The sequence below is a fragment of the Oryctolagus cuniculus genome, chromosome 1 (genome assembly GCF_964237555.1).
Source record: "Oryctolagus cuniculus chromosome 1, mOryCun1.1, whole genome shotgun sequence".
In the NCBI taxonomy this organism is placed as follows: domain Eukaryota; kingdom Metazoa; phylum Chordata; class Mammalia; order Lagomorpha; family Leporidae; genus Oryctolagus; species Oryctolagus cuniculus.
The window spans coordinates 29374650-29396098 of record NC_091432.1 but is presented as its reverse complement, the minus strand read 5'-3'; the positions used below and the strand labels follow the sequence as shown (position 1 = coordinate 29396098).

The following is a 21449-nucleotide window of genomic DNA, read 5'->3' as shown; positions in this document are numbered from 1 at the left end:
TAATTTTTTGACAGGCAGAGTGGACAGTGAGAGAGAGAGACAGAGAGAAAGGTCTTCCTTTGCTGTTGGTTCACCCTCCAATGGCCGCCGCGGCCAGCGCGCTGCGGCCGGCGCACTGCGCTGATCCGATGGCAGGAGCCAGGTGCTTCTCCTGGTCTCCCACGGGGTGCAGGGCCCAAGGACTTGGACCATCCTCCACTGCACTCCCTGGCCACAGCAGAGAGCTGGCCTGGAAGAGGGGCAACCGGGACAGAATCCGGCACCCCGACTGGGACTAGAACCCAGTGTGCCGGCGCCGCAAGGCGGAGGATTAGCCTAGTGAGCCGTGGTGCCGGCCAGGTACCTCCATCTTTGATGGCCCGTTTTTTCCACTGGGATCTCAGTCACAGAGATCTTTCATTTAGGTGTTTTCTTTTTTCTTTTTTTTTTTGCCAGAGTGTTTTGGCTTTCCATGCCTAAAATACTCTCATGGGCTCTTCAGCCAGATCCGAATGCCTTAAGGGCTAATTTTGAGGCCAGAGTATATTAGCATACATTTTTACAGTAAACTTTTTTTTTTAAAGATTTATTTGTGGGTCCAGCACTGTGGCATAGTAGGCTAATCCTCTGCCTGTGGCTCTGGCATCCCATATGGGTGCCGTTTTGTGTCCTGGGATCTCCTCTTCTGATCCAGCTCTCTGCTATGGCCTGAGAAAGCAGTGGAAGATGACCCAAGTGCTTTGGCCCTTGCACTCACATAGGAGACCTGGAAGAAATTCCTGGCTCATGGCTTTGGATCAGCCCAGCTCTGATCATTGTGGCCATTTGGGGAGTGAACCAGCAGATAGAAGACCTTTCTCTCTATCTCTTTCTCTCTCTTTATGTGACTGCCTCTCAAATAGATGAATAAATATCTTATAAAAAAAGTTTGTTTGGGAGGCAGAGTTACATATAGAGAGAACGAGGGAGAAAGGGAGAGAGATCTTTCATCCACAGGTTCAATCTCCAGAAGGCCTCAATAGCCTGGACTGGGCCAGGAACGAAGCCAGGAGCCAGGAACTTCCTCCAGGTCTCACACAAGGGTGGCAGGGTCCCAAACACTTGGACTTTCTTCTGCTGCTTTTTGCAGGCCATCAGCAGGGAGCTGGATCAGAAGCGAAGCAACCAGGAATTGAACTCACCCCTACATGGGATGCCGGCATCACAGGCAGCTCCTTTATCCACTATACCACAGTGCTGGCCCCAACTTTTTTTTTTTTTTTAATAAGTAGAAGGAGCACTATAAAATTTGGTTAAAAAGTATACATGGGCCGGCGCCGCGGCTCACTAGGCTAATCCTCCGCCTTGCGGCGCTGGCACACCAGGTTCTAGTCCCGGTCGGGGCACCGGATTCTGTCCCGGTTGCCCCTCTTCCAGGCCAGCTCTCTGCTGTGGCCAGGGAGTGCAGTGGAGGATGGCCCAAGTACTTGGGCCCTGCACCCCATGGGAGACCAGGATAAGCACCTGGCTCCTGCCATCGGATCAGTACGGTGCACTGGCCGCAGCGCGCTGGCCGTGGCGGCCATTGGAGGGTGAACCAACGGCAAAGGAAGACCTTTTTCTCTGTTTCTCTCACTGTCCACTCTGCCTGTCAAAAAATAAAAAAAATAAAAAATTAAAAAAGCCTACATGGTAAATATGTAAACCAGAAGCAAAGTTATTTACTGTCATTGTCAAGTGTTTTGTCCTTTCCTTAACTGTATGTGCTGTACTATGTGTATGTGTGCACTTTATTTTTATATGGCTGGGAGGAAGATAGACTTGTTCACACCAGCATTGCCACAAACATTAGCAAGAATATACAACATTAACTACAACATCACCAGGCAGTAGGAATATTTCTTAGTTCTCGTGTAATCTTTTGTGACTACCATCATGTGTGTGATCCACTGCTGAGCAAAACGTGGTTATGTGGTACATGATTGTACATATGTGTCTCTTTCTTGGAAAACTACGTTGACTTAGACCTATCTTTGTAAGTTTACTTGATTTAAAGTGCAGAAAGTCAGAACTGGTACTGAAGTCAGTACCATGCATATAGTAGACATGCAATAAATATTTATGGAATGAACACTCTTTTTTAAAATATTTTATTATTTATTTGAAAGACCAATTTACAGAGAGAAGTGGAGACAGAAAAAGAGAGAGGTCTTCCATCCACTGGTTTATTTCCCAAATGGCCACAATAGCTGGAGCTGAGCTGATGTGAAGCCAGGAGCCAGGAGCTTCTTCTGGGTCTCCCATGTGGATGCAGGGACCTATAGGTCTTGGGCCATCTTCTACTGCTTTCTCAGGCACATTAGCAGGGAGCTGGATTGAAAATGGAGCAACCGGGACATGAGCCAGCGCTCATGTGGCATGCTGGCACTGCAGGCTGGGGCCTTAACCCACTGCACCACAGGGCAGGCCCTTAACAAACGCTCTTAAGGTAAAGAACTTCACTACTTATTGGGAATGATTCTCTGACAAACATGGTTGGGGTCATTTTCTTTTCTTTTTTCTTTTTTGACAGGCAGAGTTAGTGAGAGAGAGAGAGAAAGAGAGAGAGAGAGAGAGAAAGGTCTTCCTTCCGTTGGTTCACCCCCAAATGGCCACTACAGTTGGCACACTGCACCAATCTGAAGTCAGGAGCCAGGTGCTTCCTCCTTGTCTCCCATGGGGGTGCAGGGCCCAAGCACTTGGGCCATCCTCCACTGCACTCCCTGGCCACAGCAGAGAGCTGGCCTGGAAGAGGAGCAACCAGGACAGAATCTGGTGCCCCAACCAGGACTAGAACCTGGGGTGCCGGCGCCACAGGCAGAGGATTAGCCAAGTGAGCCATGGCGCTGGCCGGGGTCATTTTCTTTTCTCTGTTGGCTCAGTCCCATCAACATGTAAATGTGTTCAAGTCTTTTTCATCTTTAACGAAATGAAACAAAACAAGGAAAAACAACCTTTCCTTCATCTTAGACTCCTTTGATGACTATTTTTTGCTTTCTCTTTCCTTCCCAACTCCATAAACCATTAGACCTGACTCTATAACTGGCCTCTCGTTCCTTATTCAACGTGCTGCAGTGGTTCCTTGGCTCTGATCATTTACCTGAACATATTCATCATGAAAGCACCACTTACTTAACAGTTGCCCAATCAGTCAGACACTTTCCAAAAAAAAAAATCTTTATTTCTGGGGTCTCTCTCATGGGTCTGACAGCGCTGTTCTTCCCCAGACGTTCTTTCTCCGCTCCTTCTCATTAAACTATTCTTCGGCTCTTTGTGTATTTCTCTAATTGTTCTTTCCTTACTTCCTTTGGGGATTTTTCCTTCCAACCATCCCTAAGGAGTTGGCATTCACCAGGGTTTCTTGCTCAACCTGTGGATCCTGCCATCCAACATACACGGATCCATTTTCATCTTTCAATTAGTCTCTAGATCCATTTTCATCTTTAAGGTACTACCTTTTTTTTTTTTTTTTTTTTTTTTTTTTTTTGACAGGCAGAGTGGACAGTGAGAGAGAGACAGAGAGAGAAAGGTCTTCCTTTTGCCGTTGGTTCACCCTCCAATGGCCGCCGCTGCAGCCGGCGCACCGCGCTGATCGATGGCAGGAGCCAGGATCCAGGTGCTTTTCCTGGTCTCCCATGGGGTGCAGGGCCCAAGCACCTGGGCCATCCTCCACTGCACTCCCTGGCCATAGCAGAGAGCTGGCCTGGAAGAGGGGCAACCGGGACAGAATCCGGCGCCCCAACCGGGACTAGAACCCGGTGTGCCGGCGCCGCAAGGTGGAGGATTAGCCTATTGAGCCACAGCGCCGGCCCAAGGTACTACCTTTTATGCCTGTTTCTCCAAACTGGTATCTCTAGCTTCACAGCCTCCTTTCTCCTGAACTTGAACTTTGTAGATTTAGCTGCCTGTTGACTCCTCCATTATTTCCTTCAGGTTACTGACAAATGCAACGCTGTAAAAGCCAAGCTCATCTTTGCTTGCCCTTCTGTGTTCTCCCTCTTCTTCCATTCTCATAGCACTGCCAGTTTTACTGTGTAAATATTTTTTAGATCTCTCCTTCCAGTGCCCTGCTCTCATTATCTCTTGCCTGCCCTTCCTCAGCGGGATTCTGAGTAGTCTTCTGCTCCAGGTTCATTCCTTGCAAATCTGCCCTCTGTCTCATCTTCAAAGTGGCCTGTCTAGATACTGCTCCAAGAGAGAGGGCAGATGTCTCTCTCCTTTGTAGTCTAGTACCTGCTTGATTGTAGGTGCTCAGTAAAAATTTGAATGAGTGAAGGAATTTATATGAAATGTATGGATGATTGTCCATGTCTGCTCTGCTCTTGAAAAATTCTTAATGGACTTCTTATCGTCTCCAGGATGATTCGGCGCCATGGTCTTCCCTTGCCACTCTCTGCACATTTGCCGACTCACAGATCTGAAACTCTGTATCTTCTTTCTTAAGCCTGCCCAGCACACTCCCCCTTTCTGCAAGGCTCTTCTTCCTTAACTGTATTAACTAATATGCCTGATGTTACCCGGGAATATGAAATAACGTTCATAACTAGGTTTATGGTTTTTGCCTAGATATCACCTCTTCCAAGAAGCCTTCTCTGATTCCTTCTCAATACCCTCAGCCTGGTCTGGGGGTTTGATACACCGTTTCTATTCCCATTACTTCTTCTCTATATCGTTTGTACTTACCACATTTTACTATAGTGATATGTTTATCTTATATGTGTGTCTTCATATAAGGTCTTCATCTTTGTATCCCTAGCACCTACTACAATGCCTAGAATTTAATAGGAATACAGAGGTTTGGGAAAGGAACAGAGCATACCTCAATGACTGTGTGAGGCTATCGTGTTGACATTTCGACTCTAGGATGTACTGGCCACATTGCATCGCAGCCCTCAAAAGTTTTAAGATAGCCTCAGTAGCCTGTTCTGGCACTGCACATGTGAAATTATTTCTGCTTTTGGTTTCTTGCTTTTCTGTTTCAGTATTTAATTCCCTGAAAATGCCTAGGAAATTAATACAACAATAGCTGCTGTTAATAGCTCTTAGTTTCTAAATGAAGGCAGCTATATATTTAACTATTTATTTTGTATGTATTATATTGTGTATTTATAAGTGAGTAATCTTTGTGTTGGCATTATATTTATTGGATGACTGAAAACTTTATTCTTTGCAATTGTTGTGGTTAATACCAAGTTACTGATGAAGAAAATCATGTTCCAAAACAGAGAAATATTCAAGTATATGAAGAAAAAAAGAGGGAAATACTTTTTTTTTTTTTTACATTTAAGGATGAATTTCTATCTCTAGGACCATAGTGTTGGGTATGATAGCCACAGGTATATTGGGACCTCAGGAGAGGGAAAGGGTAAGAAGGCAATGAGTTCAGCCATATTTAGGTGATACTAACTTAGCCATCGGAGTTAACCCTTTTCAGAGTTGACAAGTCCAGAATGCAAGGTTTACTTAATCTGGGTTGCTAAAACCAGGGGGGTAGTAAATGGAGGTGATGTCAGGGAAGGCTGGTCAGAGAGAGGCAATATTCAGTTGAAAGTCATTTTTTTTTTTTCACTTCCTGTTCCCCTCCATGCCTCCATTTCCCTTTTGTTTTGCTCTATTGAGGAACATGGCATATGATAGAAATCATTTGTTTAATTCTGTCTTCTGCTGGAAGTTTTGAAACATTGTACACACAGATTTTGCAATATTTGTTTTGTGTTCCCAGTATCTAATACTTTATTGTTTATTGAGTGAACAAGTAAAGGAAAACAGTGTAGGAATATGAGGGCTGTTTGTGCTGTGTAGAAGGAGGGTGGTGGTGGGGGGGGCATGAGATAGTATCATTGGGATTTTAGCACAGCAGAGGAGATTTGCCTAATTTATAACTGCATCCCAGCCTAAGTGAGAAGTGGATGAAGGCAGTGGCTACATGAGAATGGCTAGTAGGGTCTAGGCAGGTGTTAGAGGCCAGGGTCCTAGTGCAGTAGGCATGCATTGGTGTGGCAGCCTGAATCTTGTAGGCATGGTGATGACATGGCATGAAAGGGCAGTAAAAATCCCATCAGACTTCACAGGTGGAGGTGGGGGCTCCTCCTTGTACTCTGCCAGGATCAGTTAGAATCAACTCAGGATGGGGTTGTGGCCAAGCCTGCAGGCCCTAGTATTTAATGCTGAGTGGAGTTGAGGATGGCACAGATGCTTCTATTCAGGAAATGAACATCATGTGTCATTTGTGTGTGTTTCTTCATTTGAGTTGGTGTTAGCAGTATTACCCCACTGTCACTTTGGCTGCGGTGATGATAAATTTAATCCTAGAAAGTGATCAGAATGGACAGACCAGTCACTCTGCAGGCTGATTTGCTTCCTGTGTACAGCTGCTCTTTTAAAGACAGTAAATGTACTACATGTAGCCTTGAGTATGCTTTTTTTTTCTTTTAATGGTAAGCTATGGGAATTGTTCAGCTTCCTCAGAAAACATCTTTTCTTCCCAAGAGCTATGGCTAGGCTTACTGCGAACTTCAAGGTTGATTTTTCCTTTGCTGGTGCTTTTGTGGAACAGGTAAAGCTTTATCAGAAGCACATGGCGCTGAATTCCAATGTTGTTTCTCTTCCTTGGTAATCATGTACCCCTTGGCAGTTACTTATGACCTTCCAGAGCTCTGTAAAACAGGGGCTAACTATGACTGCTGGGCAGATTGAAGATTACTGCTATTGTCCGCTTGGTTCCTAGGCCTAGGGCTGGCTCATAGTGGGCACTCACTCCATGGCAGTTCCCATCTCTGCCTGTGTCAGGAAAGCACATAGACACTTTCCACCAAAGAGGAAATGAATAGGCCTCTGAGATCTGTTCTCTGGCTGGTTTTATTACGAAAGGAAGAAAAATGACTGGGTGTTTACTATTAGCGCTGCACACATAACTATAAGTATGATTTGCCAAACAGATAGGAGATACCTACTTTTCTTGATTTCTTTTTCACTGTTAATACTGGCCTGTAATTTCTCAAGTGTATGCTACATTTTTATAAACATTGCGAAAGCCACCTGCAAGAATGTTTAAAACTGATTTTGTATTAAAGATTTTTTTCATTCTTGCATAAATCATAGTTGTCAATTTTCAGTGTCACCATGTATATTATAGAACTACATAGAGGTGCTGGATATTATCAAATTACACACTATTTGGTTTTGATGAGGCTTTTAAGTGACTGGTACAATTTGATCTAAGGCATTCTGTTTACTGGAAAATATGCTTTTTGTCTACCTTCCTTTAGGAAATCTTTAAAACTCACACATTATAAATAAATACCTACTAAATTATTGTATCATTTTGTAGTTACTCTGACTTGTACATAAACTATAATTTTTTTTGGCAGGGATCTTGGATTCCAAGTGCAAGATGATGCTATGTACTTTTATTTATTTATTTGAAAGGAAGAGTTACAGAGAGGCAGATGCAGACAATGAGAGAGAGACAAAGAGAGAGAGAGAGAGAGAGAGAGAGAGAGAGAGAGAGGTCTGCCATCCACTGGTTCACTCCCCAGATGGCCACAATGGATGGAGCTGTACTGATCCAAAGCCAGGAGCCAGGAGCTTTTTCTGGGTCTCCCCTGTGGGTGCAGGGGCCCAAGGCTTGTGCCATCTTCTACCGCTTTCCCAGGCCACAGCAGAGAGCTGGGTTGGATGTGGAGCAGCCAGAACTCAAACCGGTGCTCACGTGGGATGCCAGCACTGCAGGTGGCGGCTTTAAGTGCTACACCATAGCACCGGCCCTGATGCTATGTAGTTTAATCCCTGTTGTTATTACCCAGAAATACAGGTATTATCTGAAGGAGTATATTAAGTATAGAGTATTTTTATCTTAGAAAATTGTGTTTTATTAATGCAGATCTGTTTTTAGTAAATGGTAAAAATGTATTTAAAGTGGATCTAAATCTCAAGGTGTATTTTCTCACATTTTAATATAACTCTTAACTTTTCTATATGTCTCTAGGTTTGACATTTTAAGTGGTGAAAAAATGCAATGAATGTGTGTAGGGGAGAGTTTCTGATTCTTGCCTGGGGCAGAATTAGCTAATGATACTCATTCAGATACAGCAGAGTACAAATGGGGCATATTAAGAGGCTTAAATTAGGTCAGATTGAATAATTGAATTTATTTCTTTACTTAAAAGCAACTTAATCAGCTGAGGGTGCTGAAATCTAAAAAAACTGTTTAATTAAATATTAATGGAGAGTTTATGTTGTCTACTTTATTTTCGCTTACAATGATTGTATTTATTTTTTCCTCTTCTGTTACCTTTTGTAGATACCCAGAGCTGAAGTTCAGTCCTCCTCGCTTGATGAAGGAGATGAAGTTCAAACTTTCTGTCTCGATGAAGAATTCGATTATGACAGTGTGACCCTAACCCCGAAGTTCACTCCTGCGGAGATAGAGAGCATCAAAGAGCTATCCAAGCAAAGGACAGAGAACACTAACATAAACTTAGAGGAAGCCAGCGACTGATTCACTAAGGCATTTTTGCTTTATTTTGTTCTTGCACAAGCAACTTTAGAATAAACCTACCATCATTACCTTTGTGGAAATTTACATGTGTGCATTCATTTATCCAAGTCAAGTATCAAAAGATCGGCTAGTGGGAGACTGCCCTTACAGAATTCTCTTCTGTTGTATTATTGAGGCATCCTGTGATGCTTCAAGCAGATGTGGACAGGAAGCGATAGCTGCTGAAGGGTCTCTTGAGAGAGCACCGTGCTACGCGATGATGTGGGTATTGTCACAAAGACTGGAAACAGGACCCTACATTCTTGGGTTTGGGGGAAAATCATTCATACAAAACACATCAGGGTCAGGTGTTTGGCCTAGCCATTAAGACTCTGATTAGGATGCAAGCATCCCATATCTAAGTGCCTGGGTTTGAGTCCTGGCTCCACCCCTAATTCCAGCTTCCTGCTAATGCAGGCTCTGGGAGATAGCAGGTGATGACTCAAGTACTTGGGTCCCTGTGACAAACATGGGAGACCCAAATTGAGTTCCTGGCTCCTGACTGTCTCATGGATTAGCCCTGGCTATGCCAGACATTTGTGGAGTGAACCAGCAGATGGGAGATCTCTTTCTATTTTTCTGTATCTCTGCTTTTCCAATAACTAAATTAAAACCCCACTAACCCCACAAAGCACATTGTCACACATAGAAAAAAATTGCTTACATGAGTAGGTCGCTGATCCCAGCTGTCCAGAGACAGTGGTGTCAGTGTGAGTGTTCAGAGGTTGGGCATGTGGGATTGATTGGGAAAGGCTTCACTGAAAAAAGAAGGCATCTGAGAATTGATTATGTGTCATGTGTTGGATCCTTGCGTTGTGTTATTACCATTTCACTGTGTGTGATGATAGTTATACTGCACAAGGAATGATCTGTCTGCAGGAGCTTGAAATACAATCAGAGAAGGCAAGACAACCAGTGAATGCAAAAACATAAAATGGAGTAGTCACTGTGTAGAATTCCTGTGAGTGCATTATAGGAAGGAGAAAAGGAGGGTTAATATGTATGAAGAAATTTTCATTATTGAAGGAATCAGTAACAAATCAAATGTACTTTGGTTTCAGTGTTTTTTTTTCTTTTTCTTTTAAGTAGAACATTTTTCAGAACAGTTGGGTACACAGAAACATCGAGGAAGAGAGTAGAGAGTTCTCACATAGCCTCTGCTCTGAGCCTCTCCCCTACTGTTAACTTTGTGTGCCAGAGTGGTACGTTTGTTTCTATTTTGCTTTGTTTGTTTGTTTGCTATGACTTTTCCTCTCTCTCTGTCTCTCTTTTTCTCTTTTCGTGTGTGGGTAAGAAGACAACATGACAGGGCTGGTGCTGTGGCATAGTGGGTAAGGCTGCGGCCTGCAGTGCCGGCATCCCATATAGGTGCCAGTTTGAGTCCTGGCTGCTGCACTTCCGATCCAGCTCTTTGCTATGGCCTGGGAAAGCAGTGGAAGATGGTCCAAGTCCTTGGGCCCCTGCACCCACAAGGGAGACCAGAGGAAGCTCCTGGCTCCTGGCTTTGGATTGGCGCAGCTGTAACCATTATGGCCAATTGGGGAATGAACCAGTGAATGGATGACCTCTCTCTCTCTCTCTCTCTCTCGCTCTGTGTGTGTGTGTGTGTGTAACTCTGACTTTCGAATAAATACATCTTTTTAAAAAAAGACAACATGAGTTCTACCCTCTGTTATATATTAATGTTAGCCGTCACAAAACACACCGAACACCGGAGTAAGGGAAAGGGTTTATTGGGGAACACCCAACAGACCGGAGTGAAGGGACGGTGAAGGGAAAGAGAGAGAAAGTATAAGAGAGAGAGCCAGAGGAGAGGAGCTAGTGAGGAGAGAACATAGAGCAGAGAAGAGAGGAGAGCAGAGAGCAGGAGAGGAAAGCTAAGAGAGAAGAACCAAGAGAGTGAAGGAGAGAAGGGCCAAGAGAGCACGCGTTCAGGAACAGGCCCTTTTAAAACTTCGCCCGAGGGCGGGCAGGGAAGCAGGAGCAGCGAATCCCATTAGGATGGGGGTGGAGCCTGGCTCAGGCCACCTGGCCAAAACTGCCAGTTTCCTAACACCCTCTTTAACAGATTTTGAAGTGTACAGCACAATCATGTGAACTATACCCATATATACCATGCTGTACAGAAGAGCTCTAGAACTGATTCATGTATGACAGAAGCTTTATATTCATCAAATACTTATTCCCCTCCCCCATTGTCTCAGCCCCTGATAACTACCATTCTGCTCTTGGCTTTTTTGGGTATCTATATACCTATAGATACCTCATATAGGTGAACATGTAGTGTTTGTCCTTCTGTGACTGGCTTAGTTCCATCTGCTGGTTTACTCCCTACATGCCTGCAACAACCAGGTCTGAGTTAGACCAAACCTAGGGGTCTGGACAGGGGCCCAAAGCACTTGAGCAATCATCTGCATCCTCCCATGATGCATTAGTAGGAAGCTGGATCAGAAGTGGCACTCTGATACGAGATGTGGGCGTCCCAAGAGGTGGCTTAATGCACTGCACCACAACACCACCCCTCTTGTTATGTTTCTAATGAGGATTCTAGGAAATTTGAAATTATGCATGCGGCATGCACATTTTTACCTGACTGCTTCGGAACAGGGTCAAAGGTGTTGTAAGAGTGGTGTGCACCAAGAGCTCCTGGGGCCAAGCAGGTTGGAGTTGCTGATTTATGCTCATGGAGCTGGAGGATCTTTCCAGAAGAGGTGATATTTGAGCTTGATCATGAAGAATCTGTAGGAATTTTGAGGTAGAGCAGGAGGGAGGACTAGCATGCAGGAAGCATAATGATGTGTGACCAGCTATCCCTTGTTTGACAAAAAAACTATAGTTTTCTTGGTTAGAGTGCAGGATGAGTGGAAGAGAAGAAGTGGGAAATATAGATTGAGGCCAGCTTTTTTTCTTCTTCTTTGTATTTGAAAGGCAGAAAAAGACAGCGATCTTCCATTTGCTTGTTCACTTTCCAAATGTCCACAACAGCCATGGCTGGGGCAGGCCTAATCTAGGAGCCCGGAACTCCACCTGAGTCTCCCAGTGAAGATGGCAGGGACCCAAGTATCTGGGCAGCAGAGAGCTGCTTCCCAGGATGCGCATTACAATACTTGCTTGAAAGCAGACAGAGAACTCAAACCCAGGCATTCCAATATGGGATGTGGGCGTCCTAGAGGTGGCTTAAATTGCTGAGCCAACTGCCTGCCCCTGGGGCCAGATTCTGAAGGCCTGTGTCCTGCAAATGCTGTTCTGTAGTTGATAGGGAGCTATTTAAGGTGTTTTCAGCAGAGGAAACTCAAGATCTGAAATGTATTTCAGAAAGATAACTCTAGTGTGAATGTCAAAAGTAAAATGAATGGAGGTGTTACTAAACCAAGGAGACAAGTTCGGAGGCTGTTAGAATAGTTTGTGTGGGCGATGCTAAGAGCCTGAATTAAGGCAGTGTGGGTTGGAAGTGGAGGGCATGGATTTGATTAGAGATTTGAGAGCAGAACTAGCAAGGATTGTGGACTGATGCACTGTGGGAATGAGAGCAATTGTGAGGTTAAGAGAAGATTTTAGCATTCAATCTGCACACACTGACTTGAGACAACCTCGGAATATAATTGTCCACAGAATTGGAGACTTTAAAAAAAAAAAAACTGTAGGTAGCATTTTGGTGTTTTAAATAAAGAGAATACATCCCAATTTTATGAGATAAAATGCTTTTATAGAAGAAACAAATATTTAAACTGTTTAAAAAGACTACATTTTAGTGGAGCATTTTATTATTTTACTAGGTAGGTAAGATGGTTGGTCAATGTTATTGTGGAACATTCTATCTGTAGGGTTGGTTTATTATGTTTTGCTTTTATCTTCTTGGCAAATTTGATCCCTGCATTAGTTAGGACAATTGTGTCTTACAGAAGAAGTCACACCAGGGCCGGCGCCGTGGCTCACTAGGCTAATCCTCCGCCTGCGGCTCTGGCACACCGGGTTCTAGTCCCGGTCGGGGCGCCGGATTCTGTCCCGGTTGCCCCTCTTCCAAGCCAGCTCTCTGCTGTGGCCCGGGAAGACAGTTGAGGATGGCCAAAGTCCTTGTGCCCTGCACCCGCATGGGAGACCAGGAGGAAGCACCTGGCTCCTGGCTTCGGATCGCCGCAGCGTGCTGGCCGTAGTGGCCATTTGGGGGGTGAACCAACGGAAGGAAGACCTTTTTCTCTCTTTCTCTCTCTCACTGTCTATAAATCTCTCACTGTCTAACTCTGCCTGGCAAAAAAAAAAAAAAAAAAGAAAAAAGAAAAAGTCACACTGAAAGATGAGTCCCTTAAAGCCTCTGAATGAGTTGTCTCTCCATTGTATCATTACTTTTGCTATAACCAGCGAGGACTTCTCGCTGTCTGCCTTTCACTTTCAGAGATCCCTTGATTGATGGCAATAGGCTGGTTATATACATTGGCTGGCAAACCATAACCAAGTGGACCTGCGCTGATATTGATGCATTAGGTTACTTGGGTTAGTTAGTAGCAACAGAAGTAAGATTAATAAAGAGCAGAACATATGGGGGTATATATGCCAAAATGAGAGGGAAGGAGGAGAACATTTTAACAGTATTTTGTGATAATGTGACAACTGCAACAGATAATAGTTTGGAATGGAGAAAATTTCACTTCAAGGATGCAGCACCAGTCCTAGCTTGTTCAGTGGAGTAGCACATCAGGGGTTCTTTCTACTTTGAGGATCCATCTTGTGTGGCATTGTACAAGAAGGAGAAAAAAAAAATCAGTCCTGGTATTGAATTTCTCTGGATCCTTTGTCAAATTCTTATTTTTGACAAATGAGATAACAACTGTATTTTTATTTTATTTGAAAGGCAGAGAAAGACACACAGAGGGAGATCTTGCATCCATTGGTTCATTTCCTAAATGCCTGTAATAGCCACAGCTGGGCCAGGCTGAAAGCTGGAGCCCAGGACTCTTTCACATGGGTGGCAAGGATCCAAGTACTTGGGCCATCATCTGCCTTGCAGGGTGCAAATTAGCAGGATGCAGGATGGAAATGGAGTAGCTAGGAGTTGAATCCAGGCACTCTTATGGGGGATGCAGGCGTCCCAAGTGATGACACTTGCTCTAAAAGAATTATATTCTGCTTGTTAGCTGACTTTGTGAGGTTTAATTAAGATATGAAAACGACAGCTTAAAATGTTCGTTTCATTTGCTTGTTTCTTAGAAGTTGAAGGTAAATGAATTCATAGCATGGGGAATGATATAAAAAAGACAATCTTAATTGAGAATTTTCCAGAAAAAGATTTCTCTATATTTGGAAAAAAAAATCCATATGCCTCACCCTGGCTTACCAAGCCTTTACCTGGTATGGTCCCTACTTCCCTCTCCTCTCTCACCTGTACCCCTTTCCTGATTCCTTACTATGTGGGGCCTGTTTGTATTCTTTCTTGTTTTTCAAACAGTGTTCCTGTTGCTACCTAAGAGCCCTTACTCTTATTCTTCCTGTTGTCTTCCCTGTTATTCATGTGGCTGGATCCTCCTCATTATTCAGGCCTCGGAGTCTCTCTACCAAGCTTATCTAAAGTAATTCCTTTCTCCTAGACCTCCACTGCTGTCACTATACATCCCATTACCTGACCTTATCTTCCAGCAGAACTCGAGTTACAGGAAGGCACGGGGTCCCAGTCTATCTTGTTCATGGCTACACCCTAACCCCTACAAAGGGCCTGGATTAGAGTAAGTGTTCAAGAAATACTGAGAAAGTCAAACCTAGAGGTGTAAACCTATTCTTGAAGAATCTGAGGGGCCAGCACTGTGGCATAGTGTGTGTCGCTCCCCGTCTTCGCGGAGGAACGACACAGGACCCTGCGCTGTTCTTTCGTCTGCTCGGCCCTCCCCGGGTTTGCTGCTGGTTCTTCCCGGGTTGGCTACTATCCCTTCCACCTCCGTGGAAGGGCGGTTCCCCCTGCCACATTCCCCACTTCCGCGGGGGAGCGGCACACCGCCGGCCGGCTCTCTCGGGGGCTGCACAGGTGTTCCCCTTAGATATTCCCCTTAGATGTTCCTGGTGCATGTTGTCTCTCTCCTCCTTTATAGTCCTCTTCCACCAATCCCAACTCTGCTACCCACACGCCGAGTACGCTGCTCTCCTCCAATCAGGAGCAGGTCCTGCTGCTTATTGGTTGAACTGGAGGCAGCTGTGTAGAAGCTGTTACTCCCTTCTCAGCGCCATATTGTGGGAGAGCAGATGCATAGAATAAGTCTTAATTCCAGTAACTTAGTCTAGTGCGAGTTGCTCCCAGTTGCTCCCCACAGTGTGTAAAGCTGCCGCCGGCAGTGCCAGCATCCCATGTGGGCACCGGTTCGAATTCCAGGTAATCCATTTCCGTTCCAGCTCTCTGATATAGCCTGGGAAAGCAGTAGAAGATGGCACAAGTCTTTGGGCCCCTGTACCCACATGGGAGACCCAGAATAAGCTCCTGGCTCCTGGCTTCAGATCATCCCAGCTCCAGCCATTGTGGCCATCTGGAGAGTGAACCAGCAGATAGAAGACCTCTCTCTCTCTCTCTCTCTCTCTCTGCCTCTGCCTCTCTGTAACTCTGCTTTTCAAATAAATAAATAAATCTATATATAAAAAAAGAATCTGCAGGCCCAGTTGGCTAATTCAATTTGTTTAGGCATACACTGGTCATTTTTTATATTCAAGGCATATATAAGCTCATACTCCCTAGACTGATGATAATCTGATGGTCAGCGCAACTTTGGAAAGCCTTCCTGGAAACAGCTCATGTTCAACATGTTCCTTCTTTTCCTTACCACAACCCAATGGAGCACCGAGAGAATGGTGGTTCTCATGGAAACTTTATCCACTTCTTAAGTGCTCTTTTGAAATGTTTTATGACTTATATTAAACATCCTCTTCAGGAGTAATTCTATGTAATGTCACACTGCTTTACAAACTATGGGCTGAAGACTGAAGAACTAGGAAGGGGAAACAGAGCAAGACATGAAGACTGAGGTAGGCGGGAAGGGAAAACCATGAATTTGGGTAGCTGTCTGTGAAGGAAAATCTCTTTTTCATTCATTCATTAACAAATGTCAGTGCTCCTAAGAGTCCTCAAATTTGAGAGATAGACCTAATGTCTGACTTTAGTTTCATTTCTGTTTCATTTCCTATGAGTATAATGTAGGCCACAGAAGGTTCTGGTAGAAGACATGATTTGTCTTACATTTTAGTGAGGAGTGGAGAGGGAGCCTGGTTGTGTAGTATTGGGAGGAGGCAAAATTTGAGGGCTGTGCAGGGCCGAGTTATGAAAAATCCTTTTTTTTTTTTCCTTCTGGAAGTTTCTGTGATCTCTTTATCCCCAGATGTGTGAAAATATGACACGATAATATGTATTGGCAAAGATCTATTTCCATACTTTGAGCTGCATACTCAGTAGCCTAGAAACTTACCTCTTTCAGTTTGGTGAAATTTTTTTGAATTATTATTTTTTTTGATGATTTTATTGCTTCCATTTCATCCTTCTTTTCTTTTTACAGTGCCCACTTTTTGGATGTGGTATTTCTAGATTGCCACTGTAATATTTTTGTACCCTCTTCCCTCCACTTTTCCACCTTTGTTATAATTTTCTAAGAGGTTTTCTCATTTATCTTTCAAATTTTTATTACAATGTGTGCATTTTTGAGTTTTATTTTAAAATTCAGAAAAGAATAAGTCATTTCCATTTTTAAAAAGGTAGACATCAAGAAAACACATCCTTGTCTCTTAGAGTCGCATCAGGACTAGACCATGAGAACTGAAGTTGAAAATAATTTCTTAGACTTTATAATGTTAGTTCCTCCTGATGGTAAGCTTGCATTTACAGTGCTGAATAAATGAGCAGTAGGAAGTGGAGTGAGATGAGAAAGGCATCTTGGGCTATTCCTTTCATGTTGGGATAAGCCTCAGGTGTGACCCAGTTGTAGCTAGGCAAGGTCTAGCATCTCTGACACTGAGACATTAAGATAACACTAAGGTGCATTAGGATGGTAGGTTGACTCAGTATAGGGCTGAGTTTGGAATATACAAGACATTCACGTAAGAAACACAATCCTCTTTCTTTCCTGCTGTTTCTCTTCCTGATTTATGGCACCAAACTGGTAGCCAGAGTGTGCTGTTTTTGTCAGTGCACTACTGCAATACCTTTTGATTCCAATGTTTCTGGTGTATTCCTTCTGCAATTATTCAGGCCTTCATTTTTTTTTCTTTTTTTATTTAATAAATGTGAATTTACAAAGTGCAACTTTTGTATTGTTGTGGTCCCCCCCGAAACCTCCCTCCCTCCCACGACCCTCCCCTCTCCCACTCCCTCTCCCATCCTGCCCTTCATCGAGTTTCATTTTCAATTACCTTCATATACAGAAGATCAACTTAGTATATACTAAGCAAGGATTTCAACAGGCTGCCCTCACACAACCGCACAAGGTATAGAGTATTGTTCGACTAGTAGTGTTGTTTTTTAAGTTTCATAGTAAAACACATTAAGGACAGAGATCCTACATGGGGAGCATGTACCCAGTGACTCCGGTTGTTGACTTAACAATTGGCACTCTTATTTATGACATCAGCAATCACCCGAGGCTCTTGCCATGAGCTGTCTAGGCTATGGGAGCCACTTGAGTTCACCAACTCTGAACTTGTTTAGTCAAGGCCGTATCACAGTGGAAGTTCCTTCCTCCCTTCGGAGAAAGGCGCCTCCTTCCTTGATGCAGGCCTTCATTTTTACTTATTTCCATCTGGAAGCCTTCTGGCTCTCTAATTTGTATTTAAATTCTTCTGTCCTCTCAAGTGTAATTTGTTTTATAACTTGCCTTCATATTAATCTTTGAGTGCCTATCTTGTTCCAAAACTACCATGAGCTGTTACCAATGTCTCATTCAGAGTGTTGGGTGCAGTGGTATGGCTTGGGATGTCCATATTCGATGGGGGAGTGCCTGGTCTCAGGCTCTGCTCCCTATTCCAGCTTCCTGCTAATGCACACCTTTGAAAGGCAGCAGTGATGATCCAAACAATTGGGTTGCTACCCATCTGGGAAATCTGTATTGAGTTCTTGACTCTGGCTTTCACTTGACCCAGCCCAGGATGCTGTGGCATTTGGGGAGTGAACCAATAGATAGGAGATATCTCTCTGTCTCTGTGGTAATGTCCCTCTTTCAAATACATTTTTCAACAGTCTCGATTTAGCATTCAACAGTTTATGCTCATGTGTCCCATGATATAGACAAAACCTAATTACATGTGGCTCTTGAGTATTTCTTCCTTCATGCTTTTGTTCTTTCTTTCTGAATGGTCACCCTTAAGATGCATCTCAGGAGTGAACTCCTTCATGAACCCTTTCTGATTCTCCTGAGAAAAATTTCATCTTCCTTAGCATCTTGATATGAGTTTATAATTCTCTCAGTTCTCATTGTGGGGAGCAATCCGGACTAGACTAAGTTACTGGAATTAAGACTTATTCTATGCATCTGCTCTCCCACAATATGGCGCTGGGAGAGGAGAAAACAGCTTCTACACAGCTGCCTCCAGTTCAGCCAATAAACTGTAGGACTTGCTCCTGATTGGAGGAGAGCAGCGTACTCGGCGTGTGGGCAGCCGAGTTGGGATTGGCGGAGGAGGACTATAAAGGAGGAGAGAGACGGCATGCACCAGGAACATCTAAGGGGAATATCTAAGGGGAACACCTGTGCAGCCCCCGAGAGAGCCGGCCGGCGGTGTGCCGCTCCCCTGCGGAAGTGGGGAATGTGGCCAGGGGGAACTGCCCTTCCACGGAGGTGGAAGGGATAGTAGCCAACCCGGGAAGAACCAGCAGCAAACCCGGGGAGGGCCGAGCAGACGAAAGAACAGCGCAGGGTCATGTGTCGTTCCTCCACGAAGAGGGGGAGCGACACTCATCACTTTCTGCCTTGTACTATAGTTATTTGTGTCTATGTTTTCCCTCAATCCCAAGGGCAAAACCAAACCTCATGCATTCTTGCATATTTAGTACCCACTGTCTCTTGCACATTGTGATTCTCATTGACAACTTCATTTACTTATAAAACTTTGAACGAGCACTGCAAAAACTATGGCTCACATTAGGGCTTATTCATTGAAAGAGTATTTATCTAATGTCCGATTCCTTTGTTACATTTTGTTGAAGAAACAAATAATGTCGTGGTTTATTCATCCATTGAATTTGTGGTAAAGAAATTAACAAAAAATGCACCAGGATGTTGATTAATTGAGATAACAAATAGAAAAACTATTCTACCAAGTGCAAAAGTGGAGGCAAAAATGACCCAACACTATAATTCTTTTTTTTTTTTAATCAGAATGATACTTCATTTACTTATTGTATATTTTGGCAAATATCACAAAAATCCAGCAACATTTTAAATGTAAAAAAGTCAAATGCTGAACAATACTTGGATTTTTTTCAACATCAGAAATAATGAATACACAGTTCAGATTCTGCAAGCTAGGAAAATGAAAATGCTTGGCTTTTGAACACACACCATGAAAACACACATAAAAACAATATAATGTAGCTTTTTCAAAAATTACAGCCAAGCAATAGAAAAGAATGACGTTAATATTGAAGGCATCAGTGCATGTGTCTACTACACGGGTCACATACATGGAAATGCCACATCTTGTACCCTGAAATGCCATGTGCGAAGCAGAGCAAAGGGAGGCTCCTAACTGAGGTTAAGAATTACTGGAGAAGTGAATTCTTAATAAGTAACACACTCAACTACAGCATTCTGTATAGCAATTCCTAGATCCTAACAGTGTATTTCACTGTATAGCTGAGAAGCTGAGTCTTCGCTGGCAGTATAAAATTTCTGGCCAGTATCAAAATTCTGGTAAACACAAATTGAAGGCATTTTCTAGCTAACACTATAATTCTAATGTAAGTGAATTTTTCATGAAAGAATGTAAGAAGACATTTTAGTATCCAAATAATGCCCAATCAGTAATAAACAATATGGTACATGGTATATAATTGTAATACCTTTTATGTCTATAAAAATGTGCAGTCTTTCTAGAGAGTTTTTTTTTTTTTTTGGTGGTTCCATTTCAGACCGTAGTAGATTACTATCTTCATTGTGTGCTCTTAGAGTATTGACGTCCCTGTTAAGATTAGAAAAGTAAATCCAATAATTCTCCAAATTGTGTTAATATTGGCTGTATTCTTTGAAACCATTAGCATCAATTTTCATCTAGATTGAAAAGTAGTTTCAAAGGACAGCTTATGTGCAAGTGGTGGTAATGGCGCTTGAAGTAATTAGGGTGTTTAACAACCAGGCAGAAAAAACCACTAATTATCCTCAGCTTTTTTCCCCCACCTTCACAAGGATAGGAGAACCAGAAAATGATTTGAATTATATATAGATTGGACATTTTAATTTTTTAAAAAACATCACAGTATTGTGATTACTTTAACATTTACTGGATATGGGTAAAATGGTCATTTTTTTTCATTCAATTATTGTTTATAGCCATTGTCTACAGTTCCACTAGGGTCTTTTTGCTTTTTACTTGCTAAACTTCTTATTTGTTGAATATTAAACCTTTTTACTGTAATGTAAATTTAAAATCTTATCTCAAAAACTAAAAAAAAAAAAAGAAAGGGAGAAGGAAGAAGGGGGAAAGGAAACATGGAGAGGGAGAGAGAAAGGGAATATCATTGTATTCTTAGAATTGTATTTACAAAGCACTTGAATCTGTTAAAAGCTAATTAAAAATTAAAAAAATCACAATAAAAACTTAAAAAAATAAAATATATGGAAAAAAATCACAGTATCAGCTATCTTCACAAAAATGATTTCATATGTCCTTTGGGTTAAAGAGAGCCAGTGTCTTGGACTTAGCTTTGGATAATGAAGATCAACTAATTCCCAAAAGAGCTTTAGTTTTTGTTGTTGTTGTTGTTAGATTTAGCTTTAGTTATTTGAAAGGCACAGTTACACAGAAAGAGAGGCAGAGAGAGAGAGAGAGAGAGAGAAAGATCCATCTTCCATCTGCTTTTTTACTCCTCAAATGGCTGCATTGGCCAGGGCTGGGCCAGACTGAAGCCGGGAGTCAGGAGCTTCTTTCAGGTCTCCCTTGTGGGTTCAAGGGCTTGAGCCATCTTCTGCTACTTTCCCAGGCACATTAGCAAGGAGCTGGATTGGATGTGGAGCAGCTGGGGTTCGAACTGGTACCCATATATGGGATGCTGGTGTTGCAGGCAGCGACTTTATCTGCTATGTCACAATGCTGGCCCCAAAGCTTTGGTTCTTGAAGACAGTTTTGTGCCTTTCTTGAAATACTTTGGTATTTAGAGTCATCCTGTTATTGATGTAGACTGATGATATGTGATGACTTAATATGTATATACTTATGTGTAATATATGTATTTTTTTGGTGATTCTAACTTATTTTCAAATGTCAGTAAGTTTCCAAAATTATCCGTGTTTTTTTTTTTTTTCTGAAATTGGGCTTTCTGAACTTTTTTAGGGAAAAACATAGAGCATTTGTCCTTACCCAACTCTATTCCTTTCTATTGTTGTGGCCTGTGGGCTTTGACTGTAGCATCTGCTCTTGCTTCCCCCAATTCACTGAGCGTAAGCGTAACATATAGAGATGCATGTTGGATGTTGTTTTGTGCTTTGGCAGCTGAACACCTGGCTGCTCATGTGCAGGTGTACAGAACTCTGCAGAAAGTGTCTTAATTTAAGACAAAAAACAAGAATATATACAAGCTGTAGATTGGGGGGGGGGGGGTTGGGGGTTTAACCTAAGAGGCTTTTGTGTTGGAAATCAAATAAGCACAACTGAATCTTCTTGGTACATCAGGGACCATGTAAAATGCTGGTCATACTATTGGTTTTATGAGAAATATCTCCACTGACATAATAATGACCTC

At 42.9% G+C, this 21449-nt stretch overlaps 1 protein-coding gene across 3 annotated transcripts in view; it reads left to right on the top strand.

Annotated features, from left to right (window-relative positions):
• IFTAP (intraflagellar transport associated protein) overlaps nt 1-8577 on the top strand; it is an 80781-nt gene extending 72204 nt beyond the window's left edge. For all 3 annotated transcript variants that reach the window (XM_008269826.4, XM_008269829.4, XM_070064480.1), the window contains one exon: nt 8300-8577. In XM_008269826.4, coding sequence (XP_008268048.1) covers nt 8300-8497 — 198 coding nt within the window. In that variant the 3' untranslated portion in view covers nt 8498-8577. The remainder of the gene's footprint in view (nt 1-8299) is intronic.
• Nucleotides 8578-21449: the final 12872 nt, after the last annotated feature.